This window comes from Chrysemys picta, chromosome 1 (assembly GCF_011386835.1).
Source record: "Chrysemys picta bellii isolate R12L10 chromosome 1, ASM1138683v2, whole genome shotgun sequence".
NCBI classification, from domain to species: Eukaryota; Metazoa; Chordata; order Testudines; family Emydidae; genus Chrysemys; species Chrysemys picta.
Genome location: NC_088791.1, coordinates 241,446,277 through 241,473,865, shown reverse-complemented (window position 1 = coordinate 241,473,865; position 27,589 = coordinate 241,446,277). Strand labels below are relative to the sequence as shown.

The 27,589-nt window shown below is 41.8% G+C and overlaps 2 protein-coding genes across 8 annotated transcripts in view; one reads left to right on the top strand and one right to left on the bottom strand.

Moving 5' to 3' along the window:
- UXS1 (UDP-glucuronate decarboxylase 1) overlaps positions 1-4,666 on the top strand; it is a 94,724-nt gene extending 90,058 nt beyond the window's left edge. The window contains 2 exon segments of the mRNA XM_065580951.1: positions 814-917; positions 3,855-4,666. Of these exon segments, the coding sequence (XP_065437023.1) occupies positions 814-917; positions 3,855-3,986 (236 nt within the window). The 3' untranslated portion in view covers positions 3,987-4,666.
- A 9,372-nt stretch (positions 4,667-14,038) lies between these two features.
- Positions 14,039-27,589, bottom strand: part of ECRG4 (ECRG4 augurin precursor) — a 46,441-nt gene continuing 32,890 nt past the window's right edge. For 5 of the 7 annotated variants that reach the window (XM_042854416.2, XM_042854414.2, XM_005306972.5 and 2 more), the window contains exons 2-5: positions 20,581-20,701; positions 17,835-17,882; positions 15,576-15,733; positions 14,039-14,451 (exon numbers count right to left, since the gene is read on the bottom strand). In XM_042854416.2, the coding sequence (XP_042710350.2) occupies positions 14,281-14,451; positions 15,576-15,733; positions 17,835-17,882; positions 20,581-20,656 (453 nt within the window). In that variant the 5' untranslated portion in view covers positions 20,657-20,701 and the 3' untranslated portion in view covers positions 14,039-14,280. The remainder of the gene's footprint in view (positions 14,452-15,575; positions 15,734-17,834; positions 17,883-20,580; positions 20,702-27,589) is intronic. The other 2 variants (XM_042854419.2, XM_065580950.1) reach the window with 1 other exon arrangement.

Below are 27,589 nucleotides of genomic sequence, written 5' to 3'. Positions count from 1 at the left end.
GAACTCCTTGCCAGAGGATGTTGTGAAGGCCAAGACTATAACAAGTTCAAAAAAGAACTGATAAATTCATGGAGGATAGGTCCATCAATGGCTATTAGGCAGGATGGTCAGGGATGGTGTCCCTAGCCTCTTGTTTGCCAGAAGCTGGGAATGGGCGACAGGATGGATCAATTGATGATTACCTGTCCTATTCATTCCCTCTGGAGCACCTGGCATTGGCCACTGTCAGAAGACAGGATACTGGGCTAGATGGACCTTTGGTCTGTTCTAGTATGGCCGTTTTTATGTTCTTAATTGTCTGTGATTTTGCTCAGCCCCTTAACGCTCCAGTCTTGGACATAGCTTGTTTGTGTGGTAGAACACTATGGTGCCACTAGACAGGTAGACAATCCCTCCATTTGCTGCTCACTAACTAACTAGCTCTGTTTTGCTCTGACTACAAATTTTTAAACTCAAATAAACATTTGTATACAATAATGCAGAATGTTTTGGGCTTGCATAGTAAGTTCTCAATGTGCTACCATGAAGGGATCTGAATACAAGACTCGTGCATGGTTCTTCACTCCGCAGACAGTAGAAATGAATAGTATTGGGGAGGAGGAAGTGTTTCTGAGTCACTTTGCAGTGCCACTCCTGAATGGTTCATCCCACCTTTGCTGGAAGGACCGTCATGTCAGTGTAAGACATTTTGGAGGGGAAAATTGGGAATAATCTAAATAAGCTTGAGAGGGACGACATACCACCACTGGGGAAATGTGTAAGTTGAAAGCATAGCAAACAAAGGATAATCAAATGCAATATTTTATTCAACAGGTAGTGGCAGTGAAATCCAGTTTCTCTCAGAAGCTCAAGATGACCCCCAGAAAAGAAGGCCTGACATCAAGAAAGCCAAGTTATTGCTTGGTTGGGAACCTGTGGTATGTAAAGCTAGATTAATAGTGTCGTGTGTAAACCTGTGGTTTTTCTGATGATTGTCTTGCCTTTATAAAAGAAGATATCCTGCAGTTATTAGAGCATCTTAAAGAACTGGGGGAAGTGGAGGAAAGAATTCCAAGGGCAATTATTGTAAAGGTTATAAAGTGCCTTGAGTCTTACATGGACACTCAATAAATGTGTGCTGGGGAAAGTTCTACGACCTGAGTTGTGCAGGAGGTCAGACTAGATGATTACAGGTCCCTGGCCTTAAAATCTATCAACCTATGAAATACGTGACAAAGCATTGTAATAATGAATTACCCCTCCACTTATCCTGTTAAAGAGAAATTAGCTTTTATTATGTGGATGTTGTTCAATACAAAATGAAATAGAACATTTAAGGGTTGAGGTTTTTAAGATCCTTTTAAAGATATGCAAATGTTACTGCGCTTATCAGGTTTAATCTAGTCACCTTGGAGGATTGTGAGGAATAGCAGAAGAACCCAATAAAAACTAGGTAGTTGGACAAAGCGGTAGTATACAAACAATGGGATTTTGAGAACCCGCTCAGGTTGGCCTACCTCTGCTCCCATTGAAGTTAATGGGAGTTTTATCATTGACTTCAGTGAGAACAGATTTAAACCTTTTGAAATTCCACCCTGAATTTGCCATAGACAAAAATAATTTAATACATATTTGATGAATTAATTAAGCTATTTGTTCACTGTGGTTCAGAATTAGTTGTATATGCTCTTTGGTAAAGGTGGGGGAGATCTGGGATTTATTGTAGGCAGCAGTGAAATTTGCTTAAGATACAGTCACTGTCCAAAAAAGCTTTTAAATACTTGTGCTGCGTTAAGAGGCTGGGAATAATACAGGTAGTATTGTAATAGACCTCTACCCCGATACAACGCTGTCCTCGGGAGCCAAAAAATCTTACCACGTTATAGGTGAAACCACGTTATATCAGACTTGCTTTGATCCGCCGGAATGCGCAGCCCTGCTCCCCTGGAGCGCTGCTTTACCGCGTTATATTCGAATTCGTGTTATATCGGGTCACGTTATATCAGGGTAGAGGTGTACCATTGTATCACTCAGTGATGTGTACTCTTTCCTGAATACCTCCTTCTGCACACACCGACTCATCGCCCTTTCTTAAGAAAGGCCTCCCAAGCCAGCATTACACCGTCTTTTCTCCCTACGTTACCTTGAGGCTACCTGGCCACACTACGCAGGGCCACTCAAATGGCCAGGACAAGTGTTACAACCTGGCCTTGAATCTTAAGCCTTGATTTCACTAGAGAACTTTGCTGGAAAACTGTTTTAAAAAACAACAGTGCTGCTGGAAAACAGATACTGGTTCTAGGGTAGGTGCCCCATTAATGGCTACAAACCCTTCAACCTTTCATGACCCAGCCCCCTTCCCTCCTGCCTGACTGGAATCCCAATAAATGCCTGGAAATTAGCCAATACTCAGGTGATACCAGCATAAAGATTTGCTGTTTTCTGAAGAATTAAGGTCTGCAAAGTGAAGTACATCTGTGGTTGATAATGATCCTAATGATGAAACACCCAGATCTTCCTGACTACATTTCACTCACACACCTGCCATTGAGCACCGCTGAAAGCAAGAGCTTGACTATTACAAAGAGAACCCTTCCCCCATCTAAAACTGGGGGAAAGGGCTTAGTTTAGGCCTACTTCCCCTCTCCATCCGTGTGAAATGATTCAATGTGGGGCATGAGCAGGTCAAAATCCTGTCTTAAAAAAAAACAACAACAACAAAACTGTTGATGTAATGAGATTCCTCTTCCCCTGTGTGCCTGGGGCATTCAGAACCTAATTTGTTTTTAAAAAGTGGCACAGTGGCAGTAGATCATGTTCTATCAACTTTAACAGGATACAGACATTTGTACTCTTATCCAGTGGTGAATGAGGAGTGGTAGTGAATCGGAGAAGTGCACTGGTAGTTAATGTATGCATTTCTATAGTGCTATCACTGTATCAATTCATGCTGGTGACATAAGAACAGAGACTACTATACTTGGAAAAGGAATTAAATATTTCTGTTGTGTGCCCATGAGTATAAAATGCACTGTTTAAAACTAGAAACCGAATAGAAAAATATTATTCCTCTTAACTACGCACAAATTATTAGAATCTAATTAACTCTTTTAGAGAGCGCAAGGTGATCAGTTCCTAATGGGTTACTGTCAGTTTTGCCTAGTGGTTGATATCCCCATTGCTATTTCTTAGTGGACCAATTTAAAGAAGTATTCTACTTTAAACTTAGTTAGGCCTCACCATTTACACAGATTATCCAGAGGATGTTCTCTTAATATAATTCAAAACAAGCCAAAAAATATTCTTTTTCCTCTTTTGTTCCTTACAAACACATTAAGGAATTCTCCAAGTTTGTATTTGGGCATAAACTGGGTTAAGTGTTACTGCCTGGTACTAAATGTGGTATTTCCAGACTGAGTTGGCGGTTTCTAATTTAGTAAATGATAGCTAGATATTACAGTGATGGGTGCATCAGAAATGCATAGACAGACTGTAACCAGTGGGTGGGGGCTCTGTTTTTATTAGGGACAAAGAGTCCTGAGGCACCTTATAGACTAACAGAAGTATTGGAGCATAAGCTTTCGTGGGCGAATACCCACTTCGTCAGACATGCATCTGACGAAGTGGGTATTCATCCATAAAAGCTTATGCTCCAATACTTCTGTTAATCTATAATGTGCCACGGGACTCTTAGTCTGGATCTGTAAAAAGTGACGAACACGGCTACCCCTCTGATACTTGTGTTTTTATTGATAAAGAAGTAAAGGATTTCAAAGCAGCGTTTTCATAGCTTAGAAGATAGCCACAATAATGCACTATTATGAGAGTAGCCAGAATCTTAGGCTGATGTGACCATCTCTTCTTTCTTTAAACAGGTCCCCTTGGAAGAAGGTTTAAATAAAGCAATTCACTACTTTCGTAAAGAACTCGAATATCAGGCAAACAATCAATATATCCCCAAACCGAAACCTGCAAGGATAAAAAAAGGAAGAACAAGACATAACTGAAAACTGTTACGTTGGACAGGAGATTCCCTACTTTACATTTGACAGGATGTAATTTTTTTCTTTTTTTAAAAAGAGACTTTACAGGTATCATGAAGAACAAACTGGAATTTCATTCTGAAGCTTGCTTTAAAGAAGTGGATGTGCCTAAAAATTAAAAAAAAAACTGCAAATCTTGCCTTGCACTTTTTAAATCTGTCTTTTTATGTAAAATAGAGTAGAAAAATCTTTTGAGTATCTTCAAGTTTTATATCTTGCTGTGAGATCATTTGTTGTGACTGTCTTTGACAGTTTTATTTACTGGTTTCTTTGTGAAGCTGAAGATGAATATAAACGGGATGGGATATGCCAATTTATTTATAAAATGGGTACTATAAATGAGACATTATACTATGCATAAGAGAAAAAGCTAGCAGTATTGTCAGGTGAGTGAAACACTGGCATTTAGTATATAGGGGTATAAAAGAATTCTGTATGAGAGCTTTATGTATTCTTTAAATCAGAGTTTTTTCAGAGGTTTAGTTTTAGTTGCACACTTGAATTTGGACTATTTTCATTGATTATCATGGATAAGGATATTTTAAATCGCTACTGTGTTGTGCGTACTCTGGGGGGGAAAAGTTAATGTATTATTGGTTACCAGTGGTTGAATATGCTATTTTAATAAAATATGGAAAGTTCTACTTACAGGTTTCAGTTTTTCAATTAAAATAGTTCTCTAGTTTGTGTTTTATCTGTACATATCGCAAATGTTAATTTAAAAAAAATCCATAATAGTTATAAAAACAAGTCATCCTGTTTGAAGGCCAATAATGATATATTTTTCACTTTTCAAATAATCACATTTCTTTTTTAAATGATTCTTGGGGAAAGGCTCTAAGATGTTCACGTATTTAAAATAATAAATAAAAAACCCCTCAGGTTATTATAATTAAGGCTTATGTCATTGTTTGCTTTAGACCCAGATTGTCACAATGCAAAAGTGTAAGATGCCTTTAAAACATAAAATGGAACTTTAGCGTCCCCAGCATGAGGGAAATCATGTATTTTATTTAGAAACAAAACTTTCTAAGTCCATTTTGAAAATGGGACTTAGCCGTCTAAATCCCTTGGACTTTGCCACGCTGAGCAGAGGAATGCCCGAAAACCTTTAAAAATCCGGGCTCTGGTCTGGCCCCCAAGAGCTGACATTCTATCGGCGCTGTAAACCAACAAGCATGCTTCTTGATGGTGTAGAAAAAAGAAGAAATAATGATAAAAGTCCACTTTCAAGAATGGCCACAGAATATCTCAATGGTTTGCTATTAAAGATGTTAGGTTTGCTCACTACCTAGTCTGTCTTCATAAGGGGATGAGAATTGGAGGAGGTCTGTCTTGTGCTTTTGTATCTCAGTGGTTTGAGTGTGTTGTCCTGAGTGCTTGATCTGCAGAGATTAGTGTGTTACAGCTCTCAGCTTCAGCGCCACGCTCTCTAGCTCAAGCTGTAAACTGTTGCTTTTAGCTCTGTGGGGGTCCCTGGGTTCAATCTCCTGTCTCTGCCAAAATGACATCCTTCACACTTGCTCAGAAACAAAATCTGAGATTGTAGCAGTAGCATAGATTTGAACACAGTTAGTAGCTTTGTGATGGTTAATGGTAGTTTCAAATCAGCATTATAGTGCTGATGGTTAATACTGAAATTCAGGTATAATTTCAGGCTGTTTACTCAGGACTTGACAGAGCTGGCGCCTGTGAGATAGAGGACATGGGGCTGCCTGTGATCCCCCTATACTTACATGACGTTACACACATCCTCAGTAGGTGAAATGGGGAGAGCTGTCCAAGAGAAGCCTGAGCTAGCTGCTGCTGCCACCCCAAAGAGTCTAGTGGAAGGCAGTTGCCAGACCTAATAAGATGGAGGCTGGGAAATCTAGAGATTTTAGGTAAATGAAGGCATGCCCTACTTTGCATTGCTCAGTATAGATGACCTCATGCTGTGTTATTTGCTGAAGTTCTTTGTTTTCTATTCCTACTCCCAGCTCTCACTGCAGCGTCAGGTGCACCAAGCAGAGGCATGCCATAAAGCTCACTGTTGCCAGACTTGAGGTGCCTTTAAGTCCTAAGTGAAACTGAAACCTCCAGACTGAAATAAAATGGTGGGTTATTTTCAAGTATCATTCGCTGACAGTCTGAGATTTCTGGTGTCAGACTCCCATAGCCACTAAGGAAGGGAGTGAGGAGCCCAGACACCACAGTGAGGGTGAGAAATGAGCACGCCCTTGCCCAACCAAGAAAAATTTCATGTTGCTTTTCCCACAGGCTCCAGGCAGAAGGAGCCCTGCTGTTCCTGCTTCCTTCCAGGAGAGAATCTTTGCAGGGTTATTTCAAATCCACCTGCTCAGCTCTCCAATAACTAGGATCAGAGGGGCTGTCCCGAGGCCTTGTTCTGCCATTGCTGTGTGCCCTGCTCCTCTTTTCCTCACGGCTGTGGCTCCCGTTTTGAAACCCCTGCAGCACACACAGCGTGAGAGCCATGCTGTCCCAACACTCACCAGAGGGGTTAGTGAGAACTCTCGTGATTTTTATTGTGAATGTGATATTTGGGTTTTTTAAGGGTTCTCACAGCTTTCTGATTTCTGCCTTCTTGAACCATTTTGCCGTTATCTAAAATGGCTGCCATCTCCCAACACTGTTAATGGGACCAAGTCACAGGCTACCTTCAACAAGATGGCAACCATTTCCCTAGAGGCTTTGCTAGTGGAAGTGAGGCTTCCCCCAGCAAAGATGGCTGTTTTTTTCACACTATTTGCAATGGGGCCGAAGCCAGGCTGCTCTCAGGAAAAATGATGGTCCTTTAATCATCACATGAGGACCTGGCTGGGTACAGGGGAATGTGATGATGCAGGGCATGAATTTGGGAAGGGGCAGCAGAAAAGGATGGGTGTTTAGAAACAGGACAATAAATTCAGACCTGTCACGTGTCATTCCTAGATACCTGGTAAAATATCATGCATTTTCAGAAAGAGACTCCTGCACAAAATACACCCTGCAATCTAGGGGAAGGTGCACTGAGATCTAAGCCAACAGCCCATGAGTTCTAAACCCAGCTCTTCCAATGACTGCTATGAAAATGTGTGTGCTTCACAACTGTTCTTAACCAAAACGTTCATGCACCCTACCAGAGGGAAAGTGTAACGATGTACAGCTAAGATAACAGAGAGGCTGGATATGGTCACTGCAGGCACGATCAGAAATAGAACTCTGTAGTGGCTAGATCACACAGAGATTTGAGATCTGCACCTAGCTCAGATGGGAAAGGTCCATGCTTTTAGAGCCAGAGATCTGAGTACATTCCCTGTTAATACTTTACATCTATGGACCAAATGTTCCTCAGGGAGGATAATATGCTTTTCTCCACCAGCAGCTACTATAGCAAAAAAGGAAGAGCTCTGTGCTGCATCTCCATGTTGTAGATCAAACATGCATGACCCATGGCGGGGGAGGGATTAGTGTGAGGAACCTGGGATAATTTAAATATACTTGTGAAATATAGTTGTACAATGTATTAATATTTGTTGCATTTTGGTTAGTGGGAACTGTCCCTTTAAGAATAGGCTGCAGCATTTAGGATAAGGTTTGTTTGAACATGACTGAGTAGGGTGGAAGAGAGGATGCTTGTGTGTGTGCAGAGTAGAAGGTCCTTTCACAGTGAGTTCCAAAAAAGTTGGAACTTTATTAAATAAACACATCTTTGCAGAAAACAGGCTTCACTCATGAAGGCGTAAATATGAGCAATTACTAGGAGACTTTGTGTCTCCATTTCAGTTTTCACATCTTAAAAACACCAGCACACTTCGCTCTAATTGGCAGACTCAGCAAGGAAACCAAAACTGGCATTGGACCCAGATACTAAACTACCCCTGTTATCTCTTCAGAAAGTGTGTGGGATCTCTTCTCCTTCCCAGGGCTCAGAAGTACTGGCTGGGCAGGGTGGGGGGAGCCTTACCTCCTACTGTGTGTGCTGTAGATAAACAGGAATTCATTCACCAAGGCTGCATGAGCATTTCATTAACACAGTTAAAAAAAATAAAACATTTTACAGCTGAATTTTGAATCCAAAATGATTGCACACAAATTGGGAGTGGAACAATTCCTCCCAAAGGTGAACAGATAGAAGAGAGGTGATAAATGTGATGGACTTAAAATCATGGTCCTGGTTTATGTTGCTGGCTCCGCTCCCACCCCCAGCCTCAGCCCCCTTAACCCTGTCTGCATCCCCCGCCCTCCTGGAGCCACCGTCCTGCTCCTGGCCCCAGCGCTGGACTGGGGTAAAGGGGGCGCAGCACCCCCACTCTAAAGCGTTCCAGAGCCACTGCACCTATGTGGGAAGATTGCAAAGGTATAAGTGAGTTAGTGCAGGACCGCACACATTTTTCAACCTCAGCGAGACCAGAGAGGCTAGGACTGTTGAAGGGAAGGTCGTGTCTAACTCCCCATTTGCTGGAGTCTCTTTCCCTGGAAATTCACACTGCTACTCAGGAGCCCATGAGAAAAGTGTCTGAAATTGGGACTCTCCTGGGGAAAAGGGAAAGGTTTACTGGGTCTGAGAAGGGTGCCTAGCCTGGAGCAGGGGAGCATGAGCCCAGGCACAACGGTTTGAGCTGGCAGTTGTTGCTGCTCAGGAGTCCCCTTGTCCTGGGCCACTGGGACCTGCGGGTGCGGGGAGCTCTCGGTAACATCTTCCTGCACCTTGGTGGCCCAGAGAGCCACAGAGAGGAAAGGAAGCTGTGCAGCGTGAGCCGGCCCGGGTGTGTGTGAAGGGGAGGTTGGGAATAGAGCTGGGGAAATAATTGATTTTTTTTTTCTTTCTCTTCAGTTCAGTGACAAAACAGAAACATCTGAAACACGTTTTGTGCTGGGTCACCCTGAAATGACAATTTGGTGTTTGGTTCTTGCCAAAACAACAACAAAATGTTTTTAGTTGGTGCTGGGTTTTTAAAAAAAAATCTTTTAAAGCTAATTCTAGCTAAATTCAAAACAAAAATAATGTTTCGTTCTGTTTTTTGTTTTTGTTTGTTTTCATTCTCCTCTACCCTCACCACTCTTTTCTTTTGGCTGAAATGTCTTGTCCTGAATTTGCAAACAGTTTCAGTTGACCCAAAATTGCATTTTTTTAAAAAAAATAATGTTGCCCAGCTATAGTTGGGAGCCTGCCTTTGTGTGTGAGGGAGAAGTGGACAGGCAGTTGTTGAAAATGTTTCTCTCTACATGAGACAGGGGATGTATTTAACAGTCACTATAGGAATGTTCATTATTAGCGGTGTCCTTCGAAAAAGAAGTGAGATCCTACAGGCATATTGTACACTTTCTCAGAAAATTGGTAGGACCACCACTTGGTCTGAATTACTGATTCAGCATTCAGGAATGTGACCTTGTCAGGTCTTGAAACATTAAAAGCTGGCTCACAGCCAAACTGTTCATATTCTTTGGGAGCTCTCACTGCGCACTGACCGCTTTTCCATTTTGTAAGGGTAGCTGTGTGATTTCAACGGCCACAATGGCCAGGCAAGTTATTCTCTAGAACACTTAAGGAACTGCCTGAAGAGCTCTCTGAGCCTTTAGCAATTATCTTTGCGAACTCATGGAGGATGGGAGCGATCCCAGAGGACTGGCAAAGGGAAAACATAGTACCTATTTGTCAAAAGGGGAACAAGTACAACTCAGGGAATTATAGGCCAGTCAGCTTAACTCTGCTGCTTAGAAAGATAATGGAGCAAAGCAACTAGAAGAAAAGAAGGCGATAAAGAGCAGTCAACATGGATTTGTCAAGAACAAATTATGTCAAATCAATCTAACATCCTTTGACAGGGTAACAAGCCTTATGGGGAAGCAGAAGATGTGATATATCTTAGTAAGGCAGTTGATACTGCCTCATGTGACCTCCTGATAAGGAAACTCGTGAAATATAGCCTAGACGAACCTACTAGGAAATGGGTGTACAACTGGTTGGAAAAGCTGGAGAGTAATCATCAATGGTTCACAATCAAGCTGGAAGGGTATATGAAGTATCCACTGGCAGGAATTTGTCCTGGGTCTGGTTCTATTCAATATCTTCATAAATGATTTAGGTAGTAGCATAGCAAATACATACATAAAGTTTGCACACTATACCAAGATGGGAGGAGTTGCAAGCGCTTTGGAGGACAGGATTTCAAGAAGGGCAACAAAAACAGCTTCCTTATTAGGAGAGATTAAAGACTGGACTTTTCAGCTTGGAAAAGAGACAAGTAAGAGGCGATATCATAGAGATCTATAAAAATCGTGACTGGTGTGGAGAAAGTGAATACGGAAATGTTATTTACTCCTTCACATAATACATGAACCAGGAGTCACCCAATGAAATTAATAGGAAGCAGGTTTAAAACAAACAAAAGGAAATACTTCTTCACACAATGCCCAGTCAACCTGTAGAACTTGTTGCCAGGGATGTTGTGAAGGCCAAACCTATAACAGGGTTCAAAAAAGAACTAGAGAAGTTCATAGGTCCATCAATGGATATTAGCCAAAACAGGGATGGAACACCCTGCTCCAAGTATCGCTAGCCTCTGTTGTCAGAAGCTTGAGTGGACAACAGAGGTAATGAATAGAACACTCGATGATTGAGTGTTCTATTCATTACCTCTGAAGCACCTGGCATTGGCCACTGTCAGAAGACAGGATACGGGGCTAGATAGGCCATTGGTCTGGCCCAGTATGGCTGTTTTATTTTCTTATGTAGGGTGATTGATAGTGTTCTCCTTAACTGCTGAGGACAGCACAAGTTGTAATGGACTTAAATTGTAGCAAGGGAGATTTAGGTTAAACATTATGAAAAACTTCCCAACTATTAAGTTAGCTAAGCGCTGGAACAAATTACCTAGGAAAGTTGTGGAAGCTCCATCACTAGAGGTTTTTAAGAACAGGTTAGCCAAACACCTGTCAAGGCTGAGCTAGGTACTTAGTGTGATGTTGCACTCCATATGTTTTATGGAAATATGTTTATAAGTGTGAATATGATGTAACTAAAATATGCTTCATGCAAAAAGTCTCTTGTAAGGTATCAATACAAAGTTTATGATCTACTGAGTGTGGTCATCCTATTTGTTTGCATGTATTATTTCTATGTCTGGAGTCAGGAGAATAAAATATAAACTTGTATTACTGATGTAAACATGTTAAGTGGAAGCCATTAAGGGTGCTTCAGAATCAATGAACTGTGAATGGGTTTGTTTACCTGCAAGCCTTCCTATGTACAGGTCTTCCAGCTACTAGGTAATGAAGAAGGAAGTCTTACAGTGACATGTGATCATGTCATCTGAACTGGAATCCATCTTAAACCTGGTGCTTTTCCATTTAAAAGGAAGGGTAGGAACCTAGAGAGAGACAAAGGATTCCCGCCTTGTGCCAAAGATATAAAAGAGGGTGGAACAGAACAAAGGGGGCTGTCAGTCATGAGAAATCCCCTAGTTACCACCTGAGCTGGAACTAACAAGAACTGTACCAGGGGAAAGGATTGGGCCCAGACTAGAAGGAAGTCTAGTCTGTGGAAGAAGCTTATTGGAACATCTCTAAGGGTGAGATTTTACCTGTATTCAGTTTCTTAATGTCTTAGGCTTAGACTTGCGTGTTTTGTTTTATTTTGCTTGGTAACTTACTTTGTTCTGTCTGTTATTACTTGAAACCACTTAAATCCTACTTTAATACTTAATAAAATCAGTTTTGTTTATTAGTAAACCCAGAGTAAGTGATTAATACCTGGGGGAGCAAACAGCTGTGCATATCTCTCTATCAGTGTTATAGTGGGCAAACAATTTGAGTTTACCCTGTATAAGCTTTATACAGAGTAAAACGGATTTATTTGAGGTTTGGATCCCATGGGGTACTGGGTGTCTGGGTGAGCAGCTTTTGGTTAAAGTCTGCAGCTTTGGGGGCATGGACCAGACCTGGGTCTGTGTTGCAGCAGGCTAGTGTGTCTGGCTCAACAAGGCAGGGTCCTGGAGTCCCAAGCTGGCAATGGAAAACGGGCTCAGCGGTAATTCCAACATGTCAGTGACAGCCTCAACGGAGTCTCTGTGACTGAACCCGTCACACTTAGTTCTGCCTCAGTGCAGGTGGCTGGACTAGTTGACCTATCTTGGTCACTTTCAGGCCTACATTTCTATAATTTGCCAATGGGCTATCTATATTGTCTGCATATGAGAAGAGGGGAACATGTGGCCTCTCGTTGGCTGTTTTTTCTGGCCAGAACCATTTTGGAGAAGTTAAAATAAATAACTTCGAGGATTTTCATAACTTATATAATAACTTATTTTAATACGATATGTAGTTTAAAACCCTTTCTAAAAAACAAAGCTTTTATCTCAGGACCAAAACCGGGGCAGTATAGTTCCTTTTTGGTTTAAATTTGTGTCAAAGGAGGTTCCGAAAGAACGTGTAATATTTTTGAAATTGTTGACGATGTTTCCTTTCACTGGATGTTGAGGTCTGAAATTTTGGGGGGGAAATTACCAACTTCAGTTGAATGTTCTAAAGCCCTGCTGATTTTTAGCAGGGACACAGAAGGGTGAGAAAAGCTTCCAAAACTAGCATTTTTCACTCGTGTAAGACATGGTGTCAAGAGAAGCCTACTTAATGCAGTGTAAAATGGTAGCTGAGGCCTTGTCTACATGATAAAGTTAAACTAAATTTAGTTAAATTGGTGTAACTATTTGCACATAGGCTCCATGGGTGGGAGCCTATATGCAAACGATCCAAAACATAAAAGGAAACATTTTCTGTGTGTAAGTTTAGCCAGTTTTCACCTGCATAAAAGCAGGTGGGGCCAGGTGCAAGGGAAAACTAACTAGCATTTTTAAAAATCTGTTTCCATCTCCAAGCATCTGCCTCCAGGGCGCATCCCTGCACTCATGTACTGCTTGGGTTGCTGGGTGGTTCTCCATCACACTACATCTGCTGGGGTTGGCTGCGGACAGAAGATAAATAATGGGTAAGGCTTAGGAGACATGATAGCTGGCATGGAGACATTATAGTTATGCACGGTGCTGGAAATTCTTATTTACTTCAAGCCCCAGTTTGCCACAAGTTCCTGACTGGATTTACAGAACGTGTCTTCCTGTTCATCAGCCTCACCCCCTCCCCAAGTTTCAATATCCTGAGGCCACCCAACTTCTCCTCTAACTCCTCCATTTACATCAACCTTAATACTCATTCTGAAACTCTCATGTCTTTGAGGGTGTCCTCTTAGATTCATTTAAACCCTAATAAAGGCTTCCCATAGGGCCATGCTAAGAAAAAAGAATGCAGCCCCAACCCATTTTCAACTTACCACACAAAAGCTGGGCCTGGGGTTGGGTTGCATCACCCCATCAGCTGTGCTTTGCTGGGTCCTGGATGTTTTTCTACCCCCTTCATTCAGACACAATTTTTTGATCATAGCTTTATGTTCCCTTTTAACAGCATAATGTGATCGTATCCAGGCTGCACTTCCCATGACCACGGCAGAGGCCACTGTCTGGTGCTATTTCATCACTATTAATTTCATGGGACAATATATTTTATACCTGATTATATAGTGATGGAGAAACGCTTTAAACATCTATTATTTTTGCACTCACATAACTTTAAAATAGCTCCTTTGGTAATTTTATGCCAAGTTTCAGCCCAGGTTAAACTTTTACAGCCAAATTGTAAAGGATGCAACATGAACTATAAAAGTGCTATAATATTGAATATATATTATGCGTTAGAGGATGCTGAGAATAGAAATGTAGGGAAAGGACCCAGGAAGATGTTTAAATTTGAGGAAACATTTTTTCCTCTGAGAGTGTGGGATTTATTTACAGTACTGACACAAACCTAAATAACTGAGCACATTGAAACGCATTGTCTTATAAAATATACCAAAATTGGTGAAATCATGGAATTAGGCAATCAGTTTTTAAGAATGAGTAAAAAGCCCTTGAAAATGTAATCCCTAATAATGTAGTGCTTTGAAATGGTCAGCTATTGCAAACTCTACCCAAGAAATGGAAAAATGCTTATTCTACCAAAAGACTTTAATTCTAACTCTTATACATAGTGTACTATTAAGTATTTATAGAAGCCCATTCCAAATAGGCTTCTGTGCTAGACAGTTTCTTTCTTCTCCTTGTTTACAACAAATGGCTACTATAAAAAAAAAAGAGGGTAGAGGGAGAGAGAGAATGTGAGTTAGTGAGGCTAGGGCTTAGCTCAATCCGATACAGACATACAATTCTTAGTTACAGTAGAATAAACAAGGTTAATAATCGTCGTAGTTGACATTTGCTCCATGCCTGAAGGTGTGTGGGTTTCGGGGCCCAATAGGTGCATCTTCATCAAAATGGTTCTGGTAGTAGCCTCCATAATATCCATAATATTCATTGCCACCACGTCCCAGGTTTGTCCAGTAGGAGACGTCGTCTTCAAATTTCTGCAAATAAAAGATGAGAACGAATCAATTTGTATTCTAAAGCCACAATCATTTTGTAAAAAAGGAAAACAATGTAATGGGTTCTTCTGGTTTATTTTAGGAATGTTAAGCCTTTGCTTATTTGAAAAAAAGTAGGCTTTTAAAAAAAAATCCTTTGGCCTTCCGAAATTAGTACAGTAAACAGTCCACACAGTCATGGAAGTCTAGCTGTAGTACAAATGCTCTGTGCCAATTCAACCTCATCAAAAACATTCCAAGAAGCCAAGAATTTAACATCTATAGCTTTATTTTTTACCTCCTCTTTATGCTAGAGCTGGGACTGTGTGACTGAAAGTGGGGAATAGACATATTTATAGTGATCTCTCAGTTACAGCTTTGTGCAATATGCAGAGGAACTGGAACTCTCCGTTCCACTCTAACATTCCTACAAATTAACTATTTCTCTGGAAAGAAGGCTTGTCAAATGCCTTCCAATAGTACACACTTCTCTTTAAACTTTTTAATTAACTTAAAACTTAGCTATTTAGGCATCTAACTTCCATTGAGTTCTAAAGAATTTAGGTGCCCAAATGCCTTTAGTGCTCATGCAAATTTGAAAGTCACAGCACTGATCAAAACTGGATATACCGTAGGTATGTGATCTAAAAGCTCAACTGCCAATGCTCTAGCCAGTATTCAAATTCCTTGCCTCTTCTGAGAAGAATGCCAATTATGCTAAACGATGAGTGGGTTTGTGATTTGTCCACACACCCAAAGTAATAGACTGAGACCACAATGCTCATTTCAACACTGGTAAGTTTGTTTGGTGTATGTCTCGCTCTCATCCACACACTTCCATATAAACCAGATGACAATTTCATTAAATTGAAGCCCAACAGGATTCAAAATTTTGGAACATGTTTTCTTTATATCATTTTTTATGAAGAGGGTTTTAAATCAAGCTATCAAAAATAACTACTGGGTTTGCATTTATACATCACAATTCTCTATTTTCAAAAGGTACGAGAGTGTCAAACTTGTGAAAAAAAGAAATAAGCCACTTTTTCATTGATATGTATTCTTAGTATCACTATATTTGCAGATACATGGAAGTCCCCATTCCTACTGGCAAGACTAGTACTCACGGCTTCATCAAATCCCAAGTAGAGGAATTGCTGATACCACTGCTGCACATCGGGTTGAGTCCTGTCCCACAGTTGGCGCTTCTGGCGTTTCAGGCTGCTTAAAAACTCCTTGGCCATATTTTCTTTTATTGACACCTCAGTCTTAGCTGGTGCAGGAGCTGAAATGAAGTCCCCAAATGACATGGCAGTAACTTTTTAATCAACCCAAAATGTATTAGCCTTGTTATGCCTTTAGCAATAAGTCACCACCTTCATGCTTGGCTTTACCATGCACGCAATAGTGACAACAGAGTAGTAATAATAACAGACATAATCAATTAAATAAAATAGACATTGTCAGTTTACTTCATTCTGGATTTTGTCCGTGTCTCTCCCTCAGCCCCTTTCCCCTACCTGCTGGATTTTCCATCAGCTATCCTTGCCCAGAAGGTATACTCTAAACAAGGAATGATGAAACTACTGCATACTATGAGTTGAGTTCTACTCTGAGGAGAGATGCTGAAGCATCATAGCTCCATGTTGGTATAAGGGGGAGGGGAAACGAAGAGACATTCAAAGCAAAACACATTCTTGAACCAAGCCTTAAGGCACTAGGATAAACACCAACCACTCAAATTCATATTTTTTTCAATCTTGTCATGTGAAAATAGTACTTTAGATCTTGAGTTAGATTACTTTTTAGTCCACTCATAGAAAGTGGGAGTTGGGCTGGATTTAATGGACAGCATAGTACACTGTGAGATGTGGCTACAAAGGGTTTAAGGTGAGCTATGAGTGTCTGGGAAATTTATAGCAATATGACTGTTCTTGTTTTTTTCTAATTAAGAACAAAATCATGCGTCTTATCTATGGGTCTGCATCTTATCCTGCTGCTCACCGGGGCTGAGAGTAGTGTGGCCAGGTGCCCAGTTTTCGACTGGAAAGTCCGGTTGAAAAGGTGATCTGACAGTGTTCGGTCAGATCTACTGACTGGACATCCAAAGTTTGGTTACTGGAGGCAGGGAGGCACCAGATCATCACCCGCTCCAACCCCTATTCAGCCGGAGCCGCCTCCTACCTTCATCAGGTGGCTGCAGCTCCCAGCCTGCTCTGCAGGCGAGTCCCTCCTGACCAGGGGCTGGTGGGGGTGGGCAGGGAAAAGCAGCAAGCGACAGGGGCGAGGGGGAAGAGGAAAGGCAGGGAAGGGGTGGGGCCTCAGGGGGAGAGGTGGGGCAGGGGCGGGGCCTCAGGGGGAAGAGGCAGGACAGGGGAGGTTCTGGCACTCTTGCTGGAGGGTCCTGTTTTTAAATATTACCAAGTTGGCAACCCTAGCTGAGAGGCTCTCTATGCCTTCAGCTCCTGCAGGGAGCCTAAAGCAGAGTGATTTCTGGCTGGGGAAAGCATTCAGCAGGAAGTGTCTCAGCTGAAAGCCCCCTGCTGGAGCAGAGGGCACAGAGAAGCTTCCAGTCCAGGCAGCACTAGAAGCTAGGGGAAGGGGGCTGAGGGAGTGACGGGGCATCCAATCTTCATCCTAGAACAATTTTTACTGAGCCTGTGTGTAGTTAACATTCAGCTGAAGAAGATGATGGTTTTTAATAAAGTTAAACGGGAAAGGAAGAGGTGAGACAATATGGATAGTTACATGTTATATATATATATATCATCAGATAGTTATATTATGTTTGGCTTTTCATGTTACTGCAGAAAGTTCACAGCCCCAATGTGCCATTTGTTTGCTAAGTGTTAGTAAATGAAAGTCTGAGGCCGGGGAAACTACAGAGACATATAGAAACCATACAGTCAAAATTCATAAGTAAGCTGTGATTTTTCCCTGCAGAAAAGGAAAAATTAAAATGGCAAAAAAGAAAAAGTCATGTCCAAAGCAGCAACTGTTTCTTTAAAGGCCTTAGAAGCACCTTATGTTCGGGCCATACGAAGTGCAAAATGCAAATAAGCATGCACCATTGATAAGATCCTTCTAATTCCAGCAGCAATAGACTGGTGTAGAATTATGACTGGGAAATAAAGAGCCATGGCACTGAAATCCATTCTTATGCCAAATAAAACTATCTGCTGATTCCTTGATGACCTTGCAGAAAATGTCCAGGACCAGTTGACAGAACAGGTTAAGACGAGTCACACATAGCCAATATGGCTGAGCTTCTGTGTTATGTGAGATTTATCAAAGCAGGGACAACAGTTGAAGAATTTTTCTTTTGCAAAGAAATCCCAACCCACACAAGCGGTGAGGCAATTTGAAGTTTGTTCAGGAGGTTTTACCTTCGCGTTTTTGAAGCATCAGCTTAAGTTTATTCCCTTTTGAACCATCTAGGTGAATAAAAATAAAGATTAAGTACACTCTTTAGCTATGCACCTTGGACAACAGGAAGTAAAACAGTAACTTGAAAAAAAATACAAAAGGCATAATTCCTGAATAGTGTTATAACAAAGCAAGTCCCCATTAGTATCTGTCCTAGCTCCAGGTCTGACACTCAAGTAAAACACATGCTCTGAGAAGACCTTCATGATTCTAACATCTTTTCACAAGGGTGCTCGACACTGAAACCTGATATGTCCTTATCTCATGCAACTGCTCTATTTTTTAGCAGATCAAGACTTCTTCCTGGTGTCAGTACCAGGATGTAACGTCCATGTTGCTGTGATCATCATGAGAAATTCTGTCACGGAATAAGAAGCATATTAGCAAGCAGACTTGGTACAATTTTCCTCTTAGCATTTCAGAACTGTAATCTTGCTAAAACAATTTCTCTGTAAGAATTGTATGCCTCTTAGTCAAAAATATCAGGTGTATTCACACACCAGCATATTTTAATATCCTGCCCTTTAATACCCAGTTGCTTTCACCACTGTTTTATAGCCTGCCCATAATGGTGTAATTGTTAGGGAAAAACCTTCTCTGTTTAAAAGCAAAAAAGAAACAGGCTGCAATTTAATTTATGCAAATATGATTGTAATATTGGAAAATGTCAGTCTATGCACTAATTGGGTCATTTTTTCTAGGCATTTTTTTAAATTATATCTTATGGACTTGATCCTGCAGTCCCTGCTCAGTCACAGTTCCCATTGACTGCAACGGGCTGGATAAAAGCTGCAGAATTGGCCCTTTTATTTAGGAGAATTGTCATCACTGAGCTGCCAGGCAGTATGTAAATATGACAACAAAATCCATTTTTGTCCACGTTTTAACTAAGACTTTTGAACTTTCCATAATCCAGTGGCAATTCAGCACAGCAAAACTCATCAAGCATTTGCACTGTTCATTTTTTATTACCTAGCTTGGCATTACAAAGAGAACATTTAGCAAGCTTATGGGTCTGAGTAATTTTACATGTTTCCTTCAGCACATCTGATTCTCAGCTTGCATAACTGGAATGTCCAGCTCCCAAACTTGTTAATTTTAAATAAGATGATAGGAAAAAAATCTCCAAACAGACCCAGTCTTAATCCTTGAACCTTTAGACTCCTTTAGCACAGTAAAAGCTGTGTTATCCAGCACTTTACCAAAGCTCTAGAAAATGGCCTTTCTGATATCTCCCAATACAAATGAAAAGTCCGGTTGGCACGGGGGTGGCAGGCTCCCTACCTGGCTCCATGTGGCTCCTCAGAAGAAGCAACATGTCCCTGTTGCTCCTAGGCAGAGGAATGGCCACGGGGGCTCCATTTGCTACCCCCGCCCCACCCTGCCCCGAATGCTGGCTCCGCAGCTCCCATTGGTCAGGAATCGTGGCCAATGGGAGCTACGGGGCGGCGCCTGCGGGTGGAGGAAACATGCAGAGCCACCTGGCTGCCCCTCCGCCTAGGATCAGCAGGGACATATTGCCGCTTGCGGGGAGTCACCCAAGGTGAGTGCCGCCCGGATCTGGCACCCCAAAACCTCTCCTGTGCCCCAACCCCCTACCCCGAGCCACCTTCCACACCTAAACCTCCTCCCGCACCCAAACTCACTCCCTCCATTGGTAAGTATAACTCTGAGTTAACCGGAATTTTTTACTAACCAGCACCCCCCATTCCCCCAACATGCTGGATAACAAAGCTTTTACTGTACAACATTGCTAAAATGAATAATGTCCTTGTCATCTAACATATCTCACTGAACATAAGGACAATTTTTTATAGAAAATAAAAGTCTTAGAGCAAATGGTTGTGCCAATAAATAAGTGTGGGTGGAGCCAGATTTTTTTTTCAAAGTGAAAGAGAAAAAAAGTTACGGTACTCTCTCATTTTTAATTCTCCTTTTAGTTTCAGTTACAGCAGAGCTCTTCTAGATTTCATCTTTTTTTTAGTGCTGAGTATTGCAAAATGAGAGGAATTTTCCCCTGGGTCAGAGTGTCAGAGACCCTGGGGGTTTTTCGTCTTCCTCTGCAGCATGAAGTACGGGTCACTTTCAGGTTTAAACTAGTGTAAATAGTGGATTCTCTGTAACTTGAAATCTTTAAACCATGATTTGAGGACTTCAGTTACTCAGCCAGAGGTTAGGGGTCTATTACAGGAATGGGGCGGGGCGAGGTTCTGTGGCCTGCCATGTGCAGGAGGTCAGACATGATGATCATGATGGTCCCTTCTGGTCTTAAAGTCTCTGAGTCTATAAAGTGTGTGTGTTATCTATAAAACCATTCACTTCCCCCCGGGCCCTGAGCAACTGGAATGAGAGCTTTCACAATTATTCTTTCCCACTGAGATGGTAACTGAGAGGTGGGCTTGGTCCATGCTCGCTGGATCGTGAACTCCCCCAAAGTTTGAGGTCAGGATCCAGTGCAGGCCTCTGTGTGTGACACTGCAATACACAAAGGGAATCCTTTAGCCCCAGAGAGAGGCTTTAATTACATTCAAATTAGTGGGGTTACTGGGTCTCCCTCTAGCCCTCTTCCCCACTTTCTCTGGGCACGGGCGCCCATTGCTGGGTGTCTGGGGATCTTCCCAACATCCCCACCCACCTCCCTCTCCCTTTGGTTCCCACCTGCTTGGCAGAGTGTTCCTTACAGCACCAGCTGTGCCGCATACTCACCGGGAGCCAGGCAGACGAGCAGGAGCAGTGCTAGGGCAGCCAGGGGCAGCACCCCCCGGCAGGCCGATAGCACCATCTTGGCAGGTGGCAGCTGGAGAGGGGGGCAGCGCCGCTCTTCCACCTGCAGGGAATGGATTGGGAGGGCTCAGGAGACAGCACGGACAGGGCTGGCCTGGACCCCAGGCCATACTCCCCCGGCAGCAGTTCAGTCAGCGCCTCTCCCCAGCACAGCGCCTCCAGCAGGACATGGCCAAGGGGCACTACTGGCAGCGGCCCCTGCACAGCCCAGGGTCACTGATCAGCTGGGATATGCGCAGCGCAGCGCAGCACAGCACCCCTGAGGCAATGGCCCTGCTCCAAGCATCCCCTCACCCTGCCAGGGGCCATGGTCCTGATCCCTCACACCACACCTGGGGCAATGTGTCCCTCACCCTGCCCCCAGGGGCAATTGTTCCATGCCCCTCACCCTGCCCTGAGGCATAGGCCCTGCGCCCCATACCCATCACACTACACCCCCCTTCCCACATCATGCTGGGTGGCATTGGCCCTTCACCCTCTCATCCCACACCCAGCCACAATGGCCCTGTACCCCACCTGCCATCACACATTGCAGAGGGGTAATGGTCCTGCACCCCAAATCTCTCACACCATGTAGAGGGCAATGGCCCTGAGCCACCCACCTCCCCTTTCCCCCACCACCACCACACACACTGCCTGGGTCCAATGGCCTTGTGCCCCACCCTCACACAGGACAGAGGGGCAATGGCCCTGCACCCCATAGAAACGGCCATATCGCTGCATCCCACACATTGCACCCAGGTGCCAACGAAGCTGTGGATTCATACAGAGCCCTGCACGGGACAGTCCCCTACACTTTGTGTATGTGCAGTGGCAATGAGCACCTCAAAACCAGCTGTGGCATATCATAAGGATTAATATTTGCCATTGGTAATACACAAAAAAGAAATCTGTCCACGCTCAGGTGGCACATTAGCTAGAGCGTTAATCGTCTACCTGAGCAGCTAATACTTGTATACTGGGAGCTGTGCCCATGCTTTCACGGGTGTGTAAGAAAAAGCCAAAAATGATTTACGCACTTTAAAATTGGCTCATGAAACCCAGTGATGAGTCAACCTGGTGACATTCAGAACAAAACAAGCTCTCAGCCACGCTTGTAGCTGTTTCCATCACTTCATGTGACTCAACAGACATTCCAGGCTTCAGAGTGGCACGCAGAGAACAGTGACAATCCTGGAATCTAATTATATCGCTGGGTTCTCTTTCTGTGGAATCTAAACATTGTGATTTAATTGTTTCTATAGAGCTTTGAGACTGGCTATAGACATTTCTATTTAAGTGCAAATTAATTCAGCACAGCCTCCCACATAGCAGTGGTAGATTTGTTTAAGTAACCAGGCTTATAAAAAGGATGCATTCCAGGTGTTAGGACACGTCAAAAAGGCTAAAAGATATCAGATTTGAGCCTTTAACAATTATCTATATGAATAAAGTTACTCAGTGAGGAATCCCATTGAAAACTATTGCCTTAGATTACAAACTTCTCAGAACAGGGACTTTGTCACCCTATATATATATATGCAAAGTGTCATGCACTCCTTTAGTATTATGTAAGTAATAATGCATTTAAAATTTGAAATCTTAATTCCAAAAGCAGAAGGTTGTAAGCAATTTGAAATGTGTACTACTACTACCTGCTGATCCAAATCACACCAGATATTTCTTTGCAATCATTATAATGTAAAACAGGCATGTCAGTCTGCACAATAATGCCAGAACACTAACTTTATGGAGAAATGACTAGATAAAAATGTCTGGAAGAAAATACTCAAGTCTGAGTAGGAAATTCCAATGTATAATATACAGAATCTAAAACAAGGTGAAGAAATATTCTTATAAACAAATGATACATTCAATTTATATTTGGATCATATCTGAAATCAAACATAAATGAATTTAGCTATCTTACTATCAAAAGAAATATTTGGTTAATCAGTATGCTGTGCACTACCCTTTTTTAAAGTGAGTTCATAACCAGAGTTATTCTCAGTATAACAGCATTTAATATGCATTTCCTTGTCAAGTTTTCAAGGCTTTGATCAAAACCTACTTAATTATTCAATTAGGGAATTCTTTCTGTATGCAACAGTCTCTCTTCTGTACTGTACTTAACAGCTGTTATGTGTTAGTTTGCTCCTTTGTGATTTTGTATCATCTTTTCCATTTACAACCAGTCAACACCAGATGTACAATTGTGCCTTCAGTATTGTATATTTTCTGGACACATTGTAGCATGTTTTTTTTTTTACTTTCACAAATATTTCCACAAATATACCTCACTATTGTGTGTCAGCAATTCATACAGAATTAGAAATCTTGTTATATGAGATATAATAATTAAAAAATAGACCCTGGTATGATGTTTCTGTCATTTTTCTACATGTAAAGCCAGATCCTCCTTTGGTGTAAAATCAGATGGAACCAAACGGGTTTACACCAGCTGATCTATGGCTCTTAGACCTTTATTATTTTAAAAGGAACTTATGGAAAAGACAAAAGTTGCCATACCATAAAATTGTTACAGTTTGGCAAGGAATGCCCTCTGGAGCCTAAGTAATTGACTTGACGCCACTTGATTACTGAAGAAAAAAATTATATTAGTCAATGGACCAAATTAATTCCTGGGATAACTCCATTGATTACCAGGGATTAATTTCTCCAATTATGGACCTGACCCAAAGCTCACGGAAGTCAGTGGATTTTGGATCAGGGCCTGTGTTTAGCTAAATCCGCCCTCCATGCAGGTCCTGGGTGACATCATCTATAGCTGATGAAAGCTTGAGGATGCTATTGGGTCTGATCTAAAGTCCATTGAAGTCAATGCACAGATTTTCCCAAGGAAAGTCTTTCGATTGACTTCACTGGTGTTTGGATGAGGCCCATGTCTCATAGTGGAGTGTTGGACGGCAACTAATAGCTCAGGCTATGAATCTGTCATGGAGGTCACAGAGTCCGTGATTTTATAAGACCTCCGTGACTTCTTGAAAATTCCAATAAGTCAGTCCTGGGTGGTGGAGCTCGGGCTTCAGCGTCTACACTGAAGTGATCCAGCAGCACAGCTTCAGGGGCTCTGGCTCTGGCTTCAGTAAATCTATGATATGCTGTTTGTTGCCTGTGTCCTGTCCATGATTTTTAATAAAAATACCTGTGCCAAAATCGTAGCCTTACTAATAGATAATAATGTCGCCTGTCTATTCCCCCCCACACCCTGAAATGTCATGTGTATCACAGTATCCTGTACAAGATGTAGACCAAACACTGTAGTACTTCAATATGGTGTTTCGATCTCCGTTTTAAATGTTCTTTTTTATATTTTAAGTTTGCATTGTTATTCTAGCTCTTGAACAATGAAGCCTGTATAAGCACTTGTATTATGCAAAGCCCTGTCTTAAGTCCCAAAATGGTTTCTAGGGACAGGGAGTGCAACTCTGCTATCCCATATTAGAAACTTTCCTTAAACAAATGAATTTCGTTGGTCTCCATGTTTCACTGTGTTTTGAGGGTTTATATGCACATCCCAGCATCACAAGTGCCAGCACTCATAATGTGTGTCAGCAAATACCGATACTTAGAATCAATGGGTTCATTCATTAATTTAATGTCCACATGTCTTTTCTTAAACCCATTCAATTTTAATTCAAATGAATAGTTGCAGAGTATGGCTAAGACTATACAGACAAATGATGCATATAGATATGCAGAAAGTACATGAAGTTATGAAGACAAATGATGTAAGAATGGAAGTAACTCAAATATTAACAGACATTGCTAAAGGGAAGTCAGGGCATTATTTGGTTCAGTAAATAATTTGTAAACAAGCAGCAGGCAAACAGGCACACAAAGAGCTTGGTATGATGTTTGGTGTTGCTATGCCATAATTCCCTGGAAATTCAGGGGAATACAAATACAAAAGGTTCACCTGTGTATTAAATATATTATTGTAGTTCAAGAAGCTGTCTGGATCAAATGCTATCTTGTTTAACTCAGAGAATATACTGACTCAAGTTCAAGGTTATTGTGCAAAATCATTGCTCTTCAAGGATAGAATGCTCAAGGTTAGACTGAGCGCAATATTTTGCCACTTTTTCAGGTGACAGACATTTTTAATATAAATCTAAAAAAGTAATTGAAAATATATTGCCGCATGCTCTTTCAAAAACGATGGTGAAAGGAGATGAGCAATACCCTTCTCTTAGCAATCGTTTACTCTCTTCTTTCCACTCCAATCTGGTTTTTTTTAAGGGTCTGACATATTGTCACCCTCCCTGTCATGTGTCAATTGCAGCAGGAGGTAATTTTTCGGCTGAGCTGGTGCACACTGCATCATCAGGACTCGACAATGCGCTAGCATTTGTGTAAATATTCAAACGAGTGCCCCTCTTTACTGACATCTCCATGGCAAAGATATCCCCCAGTGGTCTCTTTTCTAGTTCACACAACATTTGAAAGCAGGCACTGTGAGTACTATTTGATACTGCAATGTTTCCCAGCATTCTCTTTGTTAGCAGCAACAGCAATGGCCACTGGCAGAGATGAGGTTGGTGTATGTCTTAGCCCTAAAGGTAGTTCATGTGCCTACATATAGTACTATGGTGATTGGTACTGGAGGAATACTGAGACAGCCAGTGAGAAGCCAGGTTTCTATTAAAAAGCAACAGAGGGTCCTGTGGCACCTTTGAGACTAACAGAAGTACTGGGAGCATAAGCTTTCGTGGGTAAGAACCTCACTTCTTCAGATGCAAGGTTTCTATTGTAGCTCACAGATACAAGGAGTTGCTGAGAGAGTGTCTCTTGGATTTCTGGTTTGGCCAATAGCTAGTTGGTTAATGGATTTTATCACTGCTATCTCCTACAGACAAGCTAACAGAACAGTAACTCTAAACTGTTATGCTGAAAGATGCTGATGGCTGCCATGAGGTGAGTCTCTGATCCAAAGACAATTGCAGACCTTGTTCAAGTCAACTGATGAGCAAGCTCTCTCTCAGCCACAATGGAAAGTGCAGTTCAGCCCCTTTCTGCAGTAGAGACAGCTTGGAGGGACTTTCCAAGGCAAATGGCAGATCAGAGCTGGAACACTTGGGCTGAGGGGTTTCCCTGATTGCAAACACAAGGGCTGCGTGTGCTGCAGCCTGTGGATTAAAGCCAAGAAAAATCCGCTAGAAAGCCCCGAGAAGTAGCTGTGCCCATGAGCCTGTGAGGGGCAGAGACGGCGCGTGGGGATTCCCGAGCCAGGAAACTGTCTGCTGCTGCTTTGTAAATAAACAAGATTACACCAAGAAGATACCTGACTTGGATCATCAATTTCTCATCCTAGCGGAAACCATGCTGTAAGGCACCAAATATTTGCTATCTCCTTGGGCCAAAGGGGCAATGTTATTTTAGTTGCATAACATACATGAGAAACACTTCACCTACCACCTAAAATTATTACCTATGTTATGACATCAATGGACATGCCTGTTTAGGTGAATGGGACTAAATATCTAAATATCTGTCCCAAACAGCCTTGGGAAGATATTTAGGCACCTAAAGATACAAAGCAGCACCTAATGGGATCTTCCAAAGTACCTAGGTGCCCAAAGAGAGTTAGGAGCAGAGGCATTTTTGAAAATCCCACTAGGTGTGTCTATATCTTTAGGCACCTAAATACCTTTGCAGAGCTGGCCCTTCCTCTAAATGCACAGTTGGGGTGTCTTTGTGTATATATATATATACTTTCAGCGGTCTGTTTGTAATTTTATATATAATAGGTACAAAAAGAATGCTGAATGCCACCGGAATGCAGCTGCTTTTGGGGTGGAACACTACAGCTATTAAACAGAGAATTATATATGTTATATTCAGCTAAAATTGCAGAGATAATTTCAGTATCGGCAACCCCAAAGCACTCAAAAATGTTAAGTCAGAACCTGAAAAATCATAATATTTGGCATAATAATGAGATTTTTTTTAAAAACATTGGATTGTTTTATTTGCCTTCTGGTTTTGGAGCCTTTAGAACTCATGATTTCATGCTTTTCTCCACAACTATGAGGGCTAGAAACTTATCTTTAAAAAAAAAAAGTAAGCTGAGAGTCTCATACAATCACATGACTCCAGAAGCTGGGGGTTTAAGAAAAGCACTAAATATCATGTGATTTAAGATAAAAATCACAGTATTTGGCAACAATTATTTAGTAGACAAACTGGAATTTGGCCAGAATTCCAGGGGATAACACTTTTCTTCTTGTAAAAAAACACCAGGGGATTTTTAATGACCTCATTTGATCAGGAACTTGGCAGCCCAGCCAAGTGCCCCAATACCATGCAAGCATTATTTTCTGCTAATAAGGATTTTTACATAATATCCCAACTATATTGCCCCTGGAGCTAGTCTGAGGTTAAATGCCCTTGGCATTCCAAATTGTTTTCTGCAGCTAGTTCCAAGAAAACTGCAGGAGTCGTGTTTTTCTTCCAAACAGAAGCAGCAAGAACATTTTGGTGACAGTCAATTATTTCCAAAACATCTTGACTTTTATACTATTTGCTTCTCTGCTGCTACAGATATTTGCCTTATAGAAATGGGACCAAAACAAATCTCAGGTCCAAACACCTCAGCCTTGGGGAAAGTCTGTTTCTGTATAAACTGTGCATCGCAGCCTTGTCGCTTATCACTAACCATGAGGTTTGTTGACCTTATTCCACAGTTCAGTTCACAACAGGCAGGATCAACAGCATTTCTTCTGCAATGTCCCATATGATAGTGTATTATTTTTCTGTCCATAGTCATCACTCAGCACTGGGGATTGTCAACTTTCTAAGCAATTTTCTTAGTGATTATACAGTGATTCGGGTGGTTTTCTCTGCTTTGCCACTGCTGATGATTTTTTGAAACTTCTTTTGTCTGAGCTTGTCAGCTACAAACTGATGCTTATTCAAGCTTTTCAATCCC